Source organism: Tachypleus tridentatus, chromosome 2 (genome assembly GCF_004210375.1).
Source record: "Tachypleus tridentatus isolate NWPU-2018 chromosome 2, ASM421037v1, whole genome shotgun sequence".
In the NCBI taxonomy this organism is placed as follows: Eukaryota; Metazoa; Arthropoda; class Merostomata; order Xiphosura; family Limulidae; genus Tachypleus; species Tachypleus tridentatus.
The window spans coordinates 45,581,762-45,600,501 of NC_134826.1; the positions used below are offsets into that span (position 1 = coordinate 45,581,762).

Sequence of the window (18,740 nt, forward strand, 5' to 3'; positions counted from 1 at the left end):
CTAAATATGTATTTTTAAACTCTGAATAAGTTTGGATAAAATTATATTGTTTTCTTTTTTTTTTCTTCAGAAAACAAGAAATACATACATATGTACTGACAAGAAGCATGCAACTTTCTGGTGGCATTTTTGTTTCTGCTTAATAAAAACTTACCCTGAAAACCAGGAAGACAATCACATCTATACTGTCCAATCAAGTCATGACATGTTGCACCATTTTGGCATGGTTGTGACACACATTCATTAATTTCATGTTGACAGTAGCTTCCTTCATATCCTTTCGGACAGTGACAGCGGTGACTATTCCCAATGTTTTCACAGGTGCCACCATTGTGACACAAGTCGCTGACTTCAATTCCTACAGTGCACAAAAAAAACAAATTCAAATTCAGCTATTTGATAACAGCAGTGTCTAATAGTTAATGATCCCCAGTGAGGCAATAGTAAGTCTATAGGGATACTATGCTAAACTCAGGGGATCAAATCCCTTCAATGGACACAACAGATAGCCCAATTTGGCTTTCCTTTCACAACACAAACATACACACTAACAACTAATTGCAATGTTTTTAAAACAACTGAAAGAAACGATATTCACATTCCTGAACTATAGCTCAATACATAACTATATTATTTGTCTATTTTACTAAACCTGCAGCAAAGTATTTCAAAATCATTTCCAAAAGACTTTAAACCTGAAATTAACATGAACAGCCAAATGGTTTAAAATGATGGCAAAATGTCTTTGAAAAAGAGTTTTAATAGACATAAAACTAAAGATACTATGCTTCAGAAGCTTCCAATTTTCAGGTCAGAATAAGAATTGGTGTCACTTGCTCTATCACGAGTTTGGTGAGGATGTGTTGAGGTAAGTTATGATTTATTGATGGCACATAAACATCTGCCATCTCTATTTTAGTGAAAGTTTTCACATAGAAAGCCTCATTAACCTTTCTAGTTTTCAAAAATTTGTTATGCTATCCACTCAATGCAGAGATATTATGTCTAATTAAAGTATGACAATTTTTCTGAATTCAACAATGCATTACGATATTTTATTATATTCAGTAATGTAAACAACTAGGATTCAGTGCAAATGAAAAACAATTAACAATTTTAGGATACTGTAATGTATTCATTAAAAGTAAACAATAAGGACTCAGAATATGTGAAGCAATTAAAAATATTAAGATAGTTTTATATTCAGTAAACCAGTAGAATTCAGTAAAGATATGAAACAATCAACTGTATTTTAATATAATGTTTGTATTAAGTAAAATAAATAAACAGGAGTCGATGCATGCATACAAAAAATTCAGAATTCAGTAACCAAAAATAACAACTAACATACTTTTTTGAAATGCAGCATCTGAGCACGACACCATCGACACATCACAGAGAATTCCAGTCCATCCAGGCTGACACATACACTGGTACGTGTTTTTGTTCTGCTTACATGTAGCCTCGTTCATACATGGCATTGTACTACACCAGTCAACAACATCCTGAAATGCAAAAAAAAACATATGTCATTTGTTATGGATAAGCAAGAACTGTGTTGAGCATATTACTACAAACTCTTGTTAAGCCTAATATATGCTTAGAAATGTCCCTGAAAGATAGCTTGGATTTCATGTCACAAAATATAAAATGTACACAAATAAAATACACAAGACCAATGTTCACTAAATGCAAAATGTTTATCTCAACTACAATTAAATGGCACTTGTGCACAAGTTAATTGAAATAAAAACTTTATCACAGCATTAACATTTTTTGCATAGAACTACTAAAAGTAGGTCTCAGCTTTCTGGAAATCTTCAACAACTTTTCCAAAACATATAGAATACTAGAGGGGCACTCAGTAGAGCACATACCTCTGCTACACAGCATTAATCATGTTCAGCTCTCAAAGAATATGAAGATGTCCATCTATCATTCATTATCAATGGACTTGGACCATGTTTTATTTTACATTGTACTTCTATATGGATATGAACCATTTTTAGCAGGACAACAAAAAGTAATAATCTACATAAGTATACCAAGTTTAATCAAAAACTGATCGTTTTTGTCTGAGTTAAAAAGCAAAAAATAGAGCAAAAAAATCAGTCCCAATGTTAACAGATAAGAATTTTTTGTGATTTTCTGATATTGCTGTGACCTTAAACTTTGCCCTTGACCCTCCAAAAACTAATCATTACTCAGTTGAAATTAGATTTATGTAAAAGTAACCAGTTCCATGTTTAGTAATTGAATTTGATGATTAGAAAAACAGTATTGGAAAATCTAGGATAATTTCACTTCTAATCTATTAGAAAATGGAGAGAAAAAAATGTTCAAGTTTGTTTTACCTCACACTGCAATCCTATATAACCAAACGGACAGTGACATGTATAATATCCTACATGGTCAACACAGGTTGCTCCATTCTTACAAGGGCTCGAATCACATTCATTAATGTGGAATTGGCAGTTTGATCCTGTGTATCCAGCAGCACAGTGGCAGGTATATGTATTGATTCCATCTATACAAGTTCCCCCATTCATGCAAGAACTACAAATAAAGAATTCTTTGACATTTCAGCTGAAGCCATAATATCTTTATTCAAATGTACACATCACAAAATGTCTTATTATATCTATTACTTAATGATTAATTATTCAGAATAATTTTATGGGTTCATCCCAGAAGCCAACGTACAATCACAATAGACATTTTTGTATTGTCAAGTTACCTGCAGGAAGCTTACACTTAGTTATATTATATTTAGTATCTAAAGTTTATTCACATTTAGCCAATTACATTTATTCTTAAGCTAAACACTATGTTACCCTTCTCAGTACATTAACAATATAAAACTATGTCACCTTCTCAGTATAGTAATAATTTGAAAATATATTATTCATCTCTTTATATTAACAATCTAAAAATATGTTATTGTTCTCATTAGTGTAATAAACTTAAAAGTTCTTCTGCACTTTTCAGCACTAGAACTTGACAGTTAGTGGAATTTTCTAATCAAGTAATAAATTACTCCCACGAGACTTAAATCTTTGGAATAAATGGAAAGAGTACTAATGGGAAATATTAATTTTGATTAATTTATTGTTTTCTTGAATTGTAACATTAACTTATTAAGTTAAACAACCTTGAATGAAGTAATAATAACAGTAATAAATCATAATGGCAACACTTCTATTGCTTGGAATAATTATGAACAGTAATAATTATTATTAGTTATTTAACAACATTAATAACAATAATAAATTATTGGTTTATTTTATATAACATTAATTGATCAAGCTAATCAGTAAGCTCTACTGAGTACACTAACAGCCAAAAACATGTTACCCTCCTCATTCTGTGTAAAGTGACAATCTAAAAAAACATGTTACCCTTCTCATTCTGTGTAAAGTGAAAATCTAAAAAAACATGTTACCCTTCTCATTCTGTGTAAAGTGACAATCTAAAAAACATGTTACCCTTCTCATTCTGTGTAAAGTGACAATCTAAAAAAACATGTTACCCTTCTCATTCTGTGTAAAGTGACAATCTAAAAAAACATGTTACCCTTCTCATTCTGTGTAAAGTGACAATCTAAAAAAACATGTTACCCTTCTCATTCTGTGTAAAGTGACAATCTAAAAAAACATGTTACCCTTCTCATTCTGTGTAAAGTGACAATCTAAAAAAACATGTTACCCTTCTCATTCTGTGTAAAGTGACAATCTAAAAAAACATGTTACCCTTCTCATTCTGTGTAAAGTGACAATCTAAAAAAACATGTTACCCTTCTCATTCTGTGTAAAGTGACAATCTGAAAAACATGTTACCCTTCTCATTCTGTGTAAAGTAACAATCTAAAAAACATGTTACCCTTCTCATTCTGTGTAAAGTAACAATCTAAAAAAAACGTTACCTTTCTCATTCTATATAAAGTAATAACTTAAAATCTGTTACCATTATCAGTACAGAACTAACTCAGAACTCTGTTACCCTGTGGATTCCTAGTACAATATGACTGTTAAACTTCTCAATACAGTAATAATTTCAACATAATGAAACTAATTTTAGGTGTGAACCATGATTAACTTCTATTATCTTTTTTATTTGGAATGAAATTACATACCAAAATTTGACATTTTAATCTATGTTTAGAAGCCACATTTTAAGGGGCATTTATAAAGTATTTTAACAAAAAAAAAATTCACATACAAACATAGGTGAAAAGAACAATTTATAATGACTTGTGCCTAGTTAAATTTGATCTGTACACTACTTAAGAGATAAAAGATAACTTTCAAGTTATTGGCTAAAACAACTATATGTTAACTTTCTTGCTTTAACTTTTTGCTTAAACATAGAACTGACAAGTATATAGAGAATCGAATTATTTTTCAACAAAACAATTTTGAATACACACATTTAAATTTCACATGACTACCACAATCAATATAATGTCACAGTAGAATACCATGTATCATGACTACATTTTGAAACTGTTTTGCTATTTTATGAGTAATGTAATGCCATCAAAAATTCCTTGCTTTTGGAAAAAAAATTTCCAAAATGGGGCTATCCCCTGTGCTTAATGCCATAGAAAAACAATGAAATATGGGTAGACCTGGGATGTCAGGATCATTTAGGAAAAAAATATGCAGTAAGTCATACACCAGCCATAGCAAAGTGTAGCATCTTATAATTGATGAAAATCCAAGAACAGAAAAGATCAGTGGCAAAAGCTGTTCACATGCCTCAGCAAATAGCATGCAATATAGCCAAATAAGATCTCTATCTAGAATAGTTTTGTTTCTTAAGTCATATTTACAAAGATTGTTCCCATGACACATCTATTCAACTAGTGCATATCTAATGATATGAAATGAAATGAGTATTGATGCTATTACACATACAATTACAAAGTTGAATTGACTAGAGATTTCTGTATAATTGGACTATGGAAATGGTTACAAGGAAACTGTCATTCTTGTATGTTAGATGGATTATGTAAGGTGTGAAGGGAGGAGAAGCAGGCTTTAGATATGACTGCCTTAAGATAATCCCTTTTAATGTAAACTATACTGCAGGGCTATTGTCAAGATGTACAGCTGTTAAATAGAACAGCATGTAACCACATAGACTATAATGATATGGTGAGGCTTCAAAGTAATTTTCATATGATGTACTCAATCTCTGTATATGCACAGAGGAAAAATGTCAAAATGAAATTGACATCCATGAATAACTACATTATTGCCACATTCTGATAAATTCATACTTCCATACTGATTGAAATCTGTTTTTGTGTGGTTAACAAGTTCTGAATTTAGTTATTTGTTAAATTTTTTATCCAGAAAATGTTAATTTCAATGTAAAAAAGTTTGATTTACTACTCCCTATTCATGCAACATACTATTTTCACTCAAATTAGAGCACATGAGTGTTGCTTAGAAGAGCAAAGGATATAAACAGAGATCTTGCATAGCAACAGAATGTAAATAATGTTGGTTTAGAGATACATTCCTTCACTGACCATTAATAATTACCTAATTTAGTCATTAAAGGTCATTAAAACAATTCACATATAGTAATTTAATTACATATATACAAATATTTATGAACACCGAGTGATAAATATTGTAATTATTTGTATCAAGTTCTCTAAACAAGTTCCCATACCTTGTAGTACAATCCTGATCATTAGTCTGACAGTTTGTCCCACTAAATCCAAGTGCACAAGTGCAAGTGTAGCTGTTCACATAATCATTACAAGTGGCTCCATTCTGGCAAGGGCTGCTGGCACATTCATCAATGTCAGTTTCACAGTGCTTCCCTCCAAAACCATCAATACAGAGGCAGGTGTATTCTCCAATACCATCTAGACACGTTCCTCCATTCTGACAAGGAACTATAAGAAAAATACAAAACAGACTTATAATAAAAACAGATAAAACAAAAACATTTTATTTCATTTCCAAGGGGTAACATATCTGGCCCATCCAGACTATATCATTTTTTTCCCCCATCATCCTAGTCTAAACTACTTTCTTTTAAACTCCCTCAATGTTGAAGCTTCTACTGTTCCTGAAACCAGACTATTCCAAAATCTGAATACTCTAGAAAAAAAACAAAAACAAAAGTTGTCTCTGACTTTCCCATAACTGAAACTTATAATCCCACATCACAGTTACTATTGCATACTTATAATACTAATTTTAATTTTACAAATGGATTAAAAATGAAAAAAAAAAAAGATAATTTGAGCATTTTATAAATGTAAGTCCAGGGATGGAACCATGATTTTATTAAGGGTGAAGCGAGTCCAAAATTTGTAAACAAATAATTGTAGTTTTATTCCTGAGAATGTGGAAGAGTGTGGCAAAATATTTTACACATATATCAATAATGCCAGTGTCTCACAGGACTCAATGTGAGCTAGTCTTTGACTCTACTTTTGTCATAATTTCCATAGATTTTGAAAGGAAAAATGGGAGTCGAGACCCCTTGGACTTCCCTCTAAATCCACCACTTAAGTTGTAATTCTGAATAACAATCCCAAAACACATGTATGTATATATTACATTAATTAAAACAACGCATCAGAGTAGTGCAGAACTTACAAGATGCACAGTCGTCTGTATTTGTTAAGCAGTCTCTTCCTTCATAGCCTTTAGCACATGTGCAGATGTAAGAACCATTGGTGTTGACACACGTGGCTCCATTACGACAAGGGGACGAAACAGTGCATTCATTGATGTCTTCATTGCACAGTCTGCCTATATACAGTCAGATAAGATTATGTCAGTATATCTAAAATAACATCTAACACCCTCCCAATGAACATAAGAGCTGACATTAGTATAAGTGATAAAAGCATTGAAAACTGCTTTCATCAGATTTTAAAATACCAAACACAGTAAAACCTGTCTAACATGGAATTGCATGGGACTGAGTATAATTTCTGGCTTAAGTAGGTTTTTTGGCTTAGACATTGAACATGCATTTCATTAATTATATATAATTTTTGAGCAGAACGTTATACTTGCCTGCCTCAAGGGAAGTAAAACATTTGTGAATAAAGTTATTATACTGTTTATGCTATATTTACTAGAATAAGAACAAAAAGAGGCATTCAAAATATACATAAGTACACAAAACTTTAATCAAATTTATGTGAAGAAAGTGTCCAATTTTAACTGTTTCATTTTTTTAATAGGCTTTCTCATGTGGTTAAACAAGAATGCCAATTCTACTGCCTTTTCATTAAGTTCATTTTCCCCCTTCATTTTTGCATGCAATTTGATAGCATTAAATTAACTTAACACTTGCGATGAAGAAATTCTATTTCCTCACTGTCTTTTCTATTTTGTTCATCTTCTGTATAACTCACTTTGTTACGATCTTATGATTCTATTAAAGATTTTCAATCAATTTCATCAGTTTCTGTTAAAACATTCTTGTCAACGTTCACAAAACTTTCCACGTTCACAGAATCACCTGCATCAATCTTCTCAATCAGAGTTTGGATTTCACTAGAATTGTCATAACAAACAACTTTTTAAAAAATGAGGGTATTTAGTAGCTTTTTCTAAAATTGAGGGTATTAAGTAAATTCTCCCTAGATTTTAAAATTAAGGAAGATAGTAATTTATTTTTTTGGTGAGAATTATTTAAAGAGTAGAATTTTGTACTTAAAAAACAAATATATTTCTACATATCATGAACCTAATTTAAATGCAAAAATGGTGATGGTAAAAAAAAATGGAATATATTTAACCAATACTTACTGTAACAAAATGTCCAAGAATTTGTTAGTGTTTAATCAAATTATTAATTAAACAAGAATTTATTAATATTTAAAGAAATTATTAATTAAACAAGAATTTATTAGTATTTAAGGAAATTATTAATTAAATAAGAAATTAATATTTAATCAAAAACATTTTTTCCACCTTACTCAGGTTCTAATCCTACTTGCTGACAGATGAGGCAGGTGAAAAATAGTTTTCTGTCCACATTACTCAGGTTTTTTCATATGGAGGGCCTTTTATAACAAAAATCTTAAGATAATGCTGCAAAATTGATATTTTCAGCTTGTACAGGTTTCTGCCCTATGCAGTTTCTGGCTTAGACAGGTTTTACTGTATATAACTAGTTCAAAACTAGTAGTTAACTCGGAAAACTCCAACCTACCTGTATAGCCAAGTTCACATGTACATGCAAAATCTAAGTAGTTTGAAGAAGGAGTACACCGAGCTCCATTTTTGCACTTATTAGGGTTACAAGGATCTAGCTCCATTTCACATTTATGACCACTGTATGGAACCTCACAGACACACTTGTATGCATTTACCAGGTCGATACAGGAGCCCCCATTCAAGCAGGGACTGGAGGCACAGTCGTCAATGTTGAGTTCACAATTTTGTCCGGTATATCCTAACAGGCAAGTGCATGAGTAACTCGCCAAAGCATCATGGCAGCTGCCACCATGTTGACAGGGATTAGACTGGCATTCATCTATGTCCAACTCACACCGAGGACCCCCATAACCTGCAGTTTGTAATATGAATATTTACATCTTCAGTCTCACAGTGTTAATTAGATATAATTCTAATATCTAAACTCTGCTTAGCTGTATATTCAAAGAATTGTTTACTTAGAAAAGAAAAACAATAAACATGATTAACATATGTCTATTTTTTTGCAAGTCTCAACAAAAAATCCAAAAAATTCTTTGTTTCCTTTAATATATCAGAAAATTTATTAGGGTGTTTGAGTTTTTTCTCTTTTATATTATGCACAAAGCTACAAAAAGGGCTGTCCGTGCTCTGCCCACCACAAGTATCCAAACCCAGTTTCTAGCAGTATAAGACCACAGACATATCACTGTTACCACACCAGGAGTATTTATTAGTTACTTTCAACAGTAAAAAAAAAAAAAGATATATTCAGAAAAACAAAGTTTTAACATAAGCTATACAATACTAACCTTACAAACAATGACAGAAACCAGTACAGTGTGTATATTTTATGACACTAACCTTAAGACAAATGCCAGGTATTAGTACAACATAAAAACAAAAACAACTCAGAAGTTTAACAATAACCTATAGAGGTAGTAACAGAAAAAACAACAAAACAGAAGTTTTCCATTACAACCTTTAGCAATTGTTATAATGAACTAGAAAACAGGTGTCTACTATTAACCTTGAGGATACTGACAGAAATAATTATACAGGGTGTTAAGAAAGTCACTGTGCAATTTTGTAATCATATTTTATTCAAAATATTTCAAGCCAGCAACTGATAGCGGTGTTTAGAAACAAAAGTAAGAAGGATCCAGGCCTGTATTGATGCCAACAGGTTATAATTTTGCCATTTGTTGATAATGGCAATACATTTGCACAAGTAAGAAGGATCCAGGCCTGTATTGATGCCAACAGGGGTCACATTCAACATTGTTTATAATTGTCATTCATATTTACCTCCTGTATTCTATATTGAAACATGACTGTTAATAAATATATAAGTGCACAGTGACTTTCCAAACACCCTGTATAAGAGAAATTTTCCACAGCTAACCTTTGAGAACAGCAACAAATATTATTATAAAATAGAAGTTCTCCACTGCTAGCCTTAAAGACAGTGACAGAAATAACTACAGGACAGTAACTACAAACCTTCAGGAATGTGACTGAAAGAACTAGAAAATAGAAGATTTTCATCACTAGCCTTGAGGACAAAGACAAATATATTACTAAGATTGAGGACAATGGCAGATGTATTACTAACCTTGAGGGCAATGACAGATGTATTTGTTGACTTCATCTTCACAAGTGCCACCATTAAAACAAGGATTGCTTTCACATTCGTTCACATCCGAAAGACACCGTGCATCAAAATACCCTCTGGGACAGTCACATTTAAATCCATTAGCCAGATCAATACATTTACCTCCATTTGCACAAGGGCTGCTGGCACATTCGTCAATGTTAGTTTCACAGTGAACACCTTTCAAAAACATTAAAGATTTTTTTTATCACACTTTAATTAACTTTTACAAGTACATAATTTGGTCAGAAATGATTGGATATTAAAATGTTTAAATTGCTGATCAACATATTTAGCTTTTAATCTAAGTTCCAATTAAATTAGCAATGTCCCTCTACCCGAGAAATTTTGTGGGAGATTAAATAAGAGAGTACAAATCAGCCCTAACATTTCAAAACATAAATATAATTTTTCCTTCTGTGATGTAATTTCTTTGATCTTAATTTTTAAAATGTTTTGAAGAGGTATACGACTAAAGGATATACACTGTACCTTATCCTTAGAAGAAGATTTGCATGTAAAAATAAACTTATTCAGTGATACTGATATGTAACATTAATTTAAAGCCATAGTTATCCAATGTTATGAATAATTTTCAGTTGTAACCCACTTTTATGTTAGAGTAAAATTTAATAATTTTTGCAGAGGTAACATTTACGAACAATCTTTCCCATGGTAACCAAATATTTTATATTTATTTGTTGTTGTTGTTTTAATTCTGTAGTCACTAATGTGAGGGATTATGGTTCGACATTGAAATTACCTATAAAGCCTGGTGCACAAACACATGAGTAGGAATTAATTCCATCCTCACAGGTGGCGCCGTTGCGACATGGATTAGTAAAGCACTCATTAACATTATGTTCACAATTTGGTCCAGACGTTCCAGGACGACAGCGACACTGGTATCCATTGATAAGATCCTCACAGAAGCCGCCATGTTGACAAGGGTTGCTCAAACACTCATTTATTGGAGTCTGACAAAGAAAACCTGTGTAACCAGGATTACAGTTACATCTGTAGCTGTTGATGCCATCCACACACTCTCCATGATGGCAAGGAGAACTATGACAATCGTTTATGTTTGTCTGACATGTTGAACCTGTAAAGCCTAAAGATACAGAGAAATAACTTTAATAAAGTAAAAGGAAATCATTTAGTTATCATTTTATGGCTAAAACTTATCATTTTCGCTTTGAATAAAAATTTGAATGATACTTATAATGATTAAAATGTTAAGATAAAAATGTTTAGCATAGAAACGGGAAATAGTTGAGCTTGCAAACGGAAATTAAAACCCACAATAGTTTTAAATACATTACTATACATTTTTGTGCACGAAACTATAAATGAATGAACAAATTTAAAAATATGAATTGTGCATCAAAACAGTAAATGTACATTCAGAGAATTCATTATGGTAATATAATTAAGGTTACAAATCTTGTAATATTGTAAAATTGAAATTATATTTTTTATTTAGACTAACAGCTTCATGGTGTCATCTTTATACTGTACTTTACTGACTGCTACGTTTAATAAAAGTTTGTAACAGAAACTGTAACTGAATAAACTTCTCGGAACGAAATTAAAATATATGATAAATAGATTTATCAACAAATCGGTTTTTGTTCAATAATTTAACTTTATCGGATCGTGAAAACTCAATTAATATTATGATGCTTCTTCGTTGTATAGTCCATTTTTACTCTTACGACAAATATTATTCAAATACATGTAGTTCCATTTCAACATGAAACACACTTTAAAATACTTGATCAAAAAAATAATAAATTATACATTCGCTTACACCATCTTTCGGTATGTTTTTAAACTAAATCAAATTCATAACAAATATTTAAAACAACTCTTTTCATGGATAAACAAAAAAAGAGAGAGAGATTGCGAAATTTATTGGCACTATTATTTAAATAAAAACATGTGCACTTAGAACTAAAATTTAAGAAACATGAGAGTTTTTCGCGGTTTATTTTTCACCTAAAAAAAATCCTATTAACTGGCTTTAATGTTATGTAAACATCTCATTCTTCCAGAATTAAATTCAATTATTTTTGTTACCTGGTGGACAGTCACAAGTAAAACTCGCGACTCCGTCGATACAAGTAGCGCCATTCCGGCATGGCTGACTTAGGCAGTCGTCGTCATTCAGTTCACACTTCCTACCGGAAAAGCCAATCGGGCAGAGACATCGAAAACCGTTGATTCGATCACTACAAATACCGTCATTAAAACAAGGATTTGGATAGCACTCATCAATATCCAGTTCACAACGATCTCCGCTGTATCCTAGGAAATACATCAAGGTTTACAATTATTCATTACCTTGAAAGAAACAAATGGTCAAAATCGACTATTCTGTCTTCTGATAAAACACGTATAGATTAAAACGTCATGTGCATGATACTTTTACGTAAGTGAACAATTTATCATTGGTATCGAGTCACATTTTCTTATGCTTAAAATGTTGATAACCATTGGCTACAGATTCCTCCAAACCAATCCCGGCATGGCCAGGTGGTTAGGTCGCTCGACTCACAATCTTAGGGTCGCGGGTTTGAAACCTCGTCGCACCAAACATGCTCGCCATTTCAGTCGTGGAGAGCGTTATAATGTAACGGTCAATCCTACTATTTATTAGTAAAATAGTAGCCAATTTTTTTACAATTTACGGATAAAACAAATATATTGTGTGAATACACAAGTATTCGTGTTCCATAAACAGACTTTAATTTTCAATATAATTCTTGTTGTACCTGTTAACTTGATTACCCGTCGTTTCATAATTTTATTCACTCTAGACGTGTTTGGCCAGACATGGCATGGCCAGGTGATTAAGGCACTCAAATCGTAATCCGAATGTCGCGGGTTCGAATACCCATCACACCAAACGTGCTCGCACTTTCAGCCGTGGAGGCATTATAAAGTGACGGTCAGTCCCACTATTCGGTGGTAAAAGTGTAGCCCAAGAGTTGGCGGTGGGTGGTGATGACCAGTTGCCTTCCCCCTAGCCTTACACTGCTAAATTAGGGATGGCTAGCGCAGATAGCCCTCGTGTAGCTTTTCGCCAAAACTGAAAACAAACAAACAAAATCTAGTCAGTCGCGACGTGAGTCTTACCAATCGTTTTAAAACCCACCAGAAACACACTGCTAGTATATAAGTGGTTAACAAGCCGCATTACGTGTCATTTCTGGACAGCGTTTGTGTTTAAGTGTACTTTGACGAATTTTTTAGAATATTATTTATTCGCTGTGGTAACAAAAAGTTGTGTGAATGAACAAAACATGTTCTATAATATTTGTGTTAAATCTGCGGACTTTTAAAAACAGAATCATATTTGTTTAAAAATGTGAAAATATAAATACAGTTAATAAATGTTTCTATCAGAATAGAACAAAAGGTTTTTATTATTCTAGTTTGGTTCGTTTTGTTTTGAATTTCGCACAAAGCTACACGAGAGCTATCTGCGCTAGCCGTCCGTAATTTAACAGTGTAAGACTAGAGAGAAGGCAACTAGTCCTCACCACCCACCACCAACTCTTACCAATGAATAGTAGAATTAAACGCCACATCATAACGCCCTCACAGCTGAAAGGTCTAGCATGTTTGGCGAGACATGGATTCGAACCTTCGACCCTCAGATTGCGAGTCGAAAACCCTAACCACCTTTCCATGCTACGCCCACTCGTTCGGGAAGTTCAGCATAAGTAAAAATAAATTTTTTTACAACTTTGCAAGTTTACTTTCTATCTTTCTCTTTTCTGGTAACAGGAAGCGAGCCTTAGAACCTTGAATCTACCATATATATATATGTGTGTGTGTTTATTTTAAACGTATAACGAGTATTAACAGGTTCAATGAGCTTCGAGCATTTAATTCACATATGCATATGTACAGTTCGCTTGTGTCCTGCAAAAAAAAAAAAAAAAAACTACGAAACAATTTCCCCCATAAAACAGTATTTTTAACTGTTGCCTTTCAAAACTTATAGTACATACTAAAGGGATTTACATATTTTGATAAAAAGTTTAGAAAAAAATACCTTTATATTACAGAGATATACCAAAAAAAACTTTTTTTTTAATTTTAACCAGTCTTTCGCCTATACGGCTTCATCAGGGTTAAGACACTCACATCCCTGACGAAACAACAAAGGCAAAATGTTGGTTATAATTACAAAGATTTCTTTTAAACATATCTGGAGTGTATACGTCGTTTTTCTTCTAAACTTCTGCCCTGTAGCGGTAATTATTAATTTTTCTTTGTGATAACTGTAATCAACTAGAGATCTTTGTTTAATAATCTAAGTTTGGTCTGAGAGATGCCAATTAGACAAAAGTATTTATTCTTACTGGGCGTGGTTGTTTAATTTCCCAGGATATGTATCGTAAGGTCTGGGTTCTTAGACGCGATTCGGCTGAGCACGTTCCGTATTTTCAGTTGTACCCTCATTACAAAATAATGTGGCTCAGTCGTGTTATCTCAAAAGGCTGAGATAACTTGTGGTCAAAAGTTCAAAATCAGTGACAACTTATAGGTACTTTGACGTAATCGTTTGGTCCGCGTGCGCATAAAGGTGTCGTTTAGGTTGAAAAAATTCCAATTCAAAATCTTGAATGAGACAAAATACGTTTTATACGTATTTTGGATTTATCAAATGTGTGCAAATACACTAACAATGCGATATACCAACCAATAAACTAATATAATTACCTCACGTCCGCACTTACGCAACTGATCTGTTTTACCAAATATCTGCGCCATCTATCATTGTATTGCGCTGTGTTACGACGCACGTCTATAATGCGGTGCGTTAACGTTAAAAAGTAAGTCCAATAACGCTGCCTGTGCGATAAATGTAAAGTCGATAACGTCAAAAGCTGGTCACATATCTTTAGAAGTTAGTCCGCTAAAGTGTCGTAGTTGGTCTAGTAAAGTCACATATTCGTTCTATAAAATCGGGAATAGTTACCGATAAAGTCAGAGACCGGTGCATAGTTTGCATCTATTACCTGTAAATTTATTGAAATCTCTACCCGTATTTCGAGACCTTCTGTAGTAATCTTAACAAACTCATTCTTTCTGCCAGGGAGATGTTGACCTCACGTTGATCTCAGTTCCAAAGTTCCTTTGGGAAAACAGATCAACATCTTTCCCTGAGGCGCGTGTAACATGGCAGCCCGGGTGGTGGGGACCGTCACGAGGAGTGGTTCTCACAGGGTGCGTGAAAGCATCTAGTAGAACGAGTTTTACCCCCACACCCTCCTTGCCTACACGCATGAAGCGGCTTTTCTTTATCCAACGACTGTTATTCAGGTAGCGGGTATTTTTTGTTTGTTTATATTTAAACACACGAGTTACACAATGGACTATCCGCGCTTTGCCCACTACGAGTATCAAAACCCAAATTCTAGCGTTGTAATTCCGTAGACATGTCGCTTTGCTACTAGGAGGCGTCAGGGAGTAGAAAAGGCAGTTTTTATTCAAGGTAAAATGTAATTTTTTTAGCGTGAAAAAAGGTTTTACTCAAAAACTGTTTTTCAATTTTTCTTTACATAAAAAGCTAACACTATTTATATGTTATAACCTAACACTCTGCTATCTTATCAAATCATATTTTTAACCTAAAGAGTTTTTTTTAGCAAAAGCATAAATATCGATTGTACATTACACGTGTAACAGCTCTTATAATAATTACTTCTTAAATATTTAAAACTGTAAAAATACAGGCATTGCTTTTAGAAATAATAAAAAAGTATAAGTTTACACCACCAGAGGGAGTTTTTGTAAGGAAAGAAATATCTTAACAGTTTAAGTAATAAAGATATTACGGATATTGTGTGGTCTTTAATTAACAATGGCTGGTTTCTTTACCTTAAATAAAATAATTAAAAACTGATCTTATAAAATAAATATTACAACCTACTTGATAGAATTTAAGTAATATACACTCTGAATCTTAAGCCTTTCCTGACTCCAATGAAAGGCAGTGCTACGTTTTTATTATCAAAAGGTGTCATTTCCGCTCCACTCTTCCCTCTTGGGGTCCGATTGTTATATGTACTTGGTGGTTCCAACAGAACTAACAAGTTCGATTAAAATCACAACAGATGATAGAATGCTTTGAGAATATACGATTGGTAGAGTGCTTGAAGTATTTACTACATATAGGGCACACTGGGAGTATTTCATAATCCCCAAACACTTATATTCACTCAACAGAAAACCCCTGACGAGGACCAAATGGGTAAGATGTTTACAGAATCCAGATTTTTGGACATAGTAGTTTATTTTCCCGATATTTGCGCCATCTGTCAATGGGAAACATCAGGTGACATCTATCAACAGAATTTCGGAAATCACATTTCTCTCTAGTTTTAAAATCCTGATATTAAGGAAGAGGTCTTGTATACCTGACCCTCCTGGGTATACAAACTTATATACCCAAACACCTAGAGAGAGAGAGAGAACCAATATTAAAACTAATCACACTGTATTTTCGCTCTCTCTTTAATAATGTTTTAAGCCTTGTAGTTAAATATTGAATGGTGTATTTTGACTATTTATTTATGATGTCAGAAAAAACATGTAGGTTCAAGAAGTCGTAATATAAAACAATAAAAAATCCTATAACCCGAGCGCTTTCGAAATGTGACTTTTCTTATTCAGGGTCAAGAAGAATTAATGTTCGCCTTTCGAAAGTGCTCGGGTTATAAGATTTTTTATTGTTTTATATTACGACTTCTTGAACCTACATGTTTTTCTGACATCGTAAATAAATAGTCTTATTGTTCATTCTACATAAGTTCATTCTTTTTGGTGACTTTAAACCACCTAAGCATCTCTTAAGTGGTATCTTTTATCCCTTTATGGTTATTTATTATTATTATTAGCTCATAATAACCTTTTAAGAATTTAAAACCAGAACATTTAGGTAATGCCAGAGCTGAAGCAATTTTACCATTGTTAACGAAAAAGGGCGATTACACAACTTAATTACATGATAGTACACTGTATTTTGACTTGAATGATGCTATTCAAGTATCTTGTTTCTAGACAAACAAAAACACTCAAGCTTTAAGTATGTGTTAGTAAGTTATCCCTACTGCTGTAATCAAAACCCATAAGTCACTAATAGCCTTAGATACTTAACACGATTTAGTGGAATCGAAGCCTTACACTAGGCACCAGATTCGTACCACTTTATAACTCCTTATTACACAACTGTAAGGGACACAGGAAACTGCCTCTCAAGTTTCTGACAAAAATTGAATCTAATACGCTGCTTGCAGTGTGTAACTAGCACCATCTGGCAAATGGATGTTAATTATCTTTAAGAAAGTGTGATGGAGAAGTTAATAATTAAAAACAACAACATCAGTTTATGCTAGACACTAAACAAAACTGATAAAAATCCTTGTGATGTAAATAATTATCTTTCTTATACCACACGGTAGGGTATAGCGTTTAGTTGTTTCAGGACTAAGCTACGTAGAGGTTATCCATGCTCTGTCCACCACCGGTAATCGAATTCGTTATTTGTAAGTCCGTAAACTTATCGCTGACTCACTGGGGACTTGCCAGAGTAGTCAAACAGTGAGGAATATATTGTCAAGTGTGTTTGCTTGTTGTTAAGCGTAAAGTTACAAAATGGACTATATGTGCTGTGCTCATCACAGGTATCCAAACACAGTTTTTGGCGTTATAAACCTTTAGACTTACCTATGAGCCACTGAAGGGGTTATTGTCGAATTTGAGGAATTCGTCTAACTAATAAGCACCCAACAGAAATCACAAACTTAGACGGTTGTTGTCAACATTAAATATAACGTTTTGTCAGACCAATATTCTCCAATCATGCTCGTCATTTCAGCTGTGGGGGAGTTATAATGTAACGGTCAATCCCATTATTCGTTGGTGAAAGAGTAGCCCAAGAGTTGGCAGTGAGTGGTGATGACTAGCTGCCTTCTCTCTAGTCTTACATTGCAAAATTCGGGATGGCTAGCGCAGATAGCCCTTGTGTAGCTTTGCGCGAAATTCAAAACATACCCAAACCAGACAAATATTAAACAGATGATTGAATGCTTTGAGAATTTAGATTGGAAGAGTGCTTGAAGTATTTACTACATATAGGGCACACTGGGAGTATTTCATAATCCCCAAACACTTATATTCAGAAAACCCCTGATAAGGACCAAATGGGTAAGATGTTTACAGAATCCAGATTTTTAGACATAGTAGTTTATTTTCCTGATATTTGCGCCATCTGTCAATGGGAAACATCAGTTGACATCTATCAACAGAATTTCGGAAATCACATTTCTCTCTAGTTTTAAAATCCTGATATGCGCTAATAACACGAAAAGAAAAGAAAACGGAGTACTGGTAAAAATTAACCTAGCAACGAATAACATAAACAGGACAAAACAGATTACATAAACACAAAACATACTCTCATTCGAACGTGTAAAATAGATTACATAAACACAAAACATACTCTCATTCGAACGTGTAAAATAGATTACATAAACACAAAACATACTCTCATTCGAACAAGGACAAAACAGATTACATAAACACAAAACATACTCTCATTCGAACAAGGACAAAACAGATTACATAAACACAAAACATACTCTCATTCGAACGTGTAAAATAGATTACATAAACACAAAACATACTCTCATTCGAACGTGTAAAATAGATTACATAAACACAAAACATACTCTCATTCGAACGTGTAAAATAGATTACATAAACACAAAACATACTCTCATTCGAACAAGGACAAAACAGATTACATAAACACAAAACATACTCTCATTCGAACAAGGACAAAACAGATTACATAAACACAAAACATACTCTCATTCGAACAAGGACAA

At 33.1% G+C, this 18,740-nt stretch overlaps 1 protein-coding gene across 1 annotated transcript in view; it reads right to left on the reverse strand.

Moving 5' to 3' along the window:
- LOC143242535 (uncharacterized) overlaps positions 1-18,740 on the reverse strand; it is a 97,796-nt gene that overhangs the window by 17,659 nt on the left and 61,397 nt on the right. The window contains exons 10-18 of the mRNA XM_076485959.1: positions 11,914-12,141; positions 10,598-10,945; positions 9,796-10,014; positions 8,197-8,553; positions 6,624-6,779; positions 5,683-5,911; positions 2,355-2,556; positions 1,352-1,505; positions 155-358 (exon numbers count right to left, since the gene is read on the reverse strand). Of these exons, the coding sequence (XP_076342074.1) occupies positions 155-358; positions 1,352-1,505; positions 2,355-2,556; positions 5,683-5,911; positions 6,624-6,779; positions 8,197-8,553; positions 9,796-10,014; positions 10,598-10,945; positions 11,914-12,141 (2,097 nt within the window). The remainder of the gene's footprint in view (positions 1-154; positions 359-1,351; positions 1,506-2,354; positions 2,557-5,682; positions 5,912-6,623; positions 6,780-8,196; positions 8,554-9,795; positions 10,015-10,597; positions 10,946-11,913; positions 12,142-18,740) is intronic.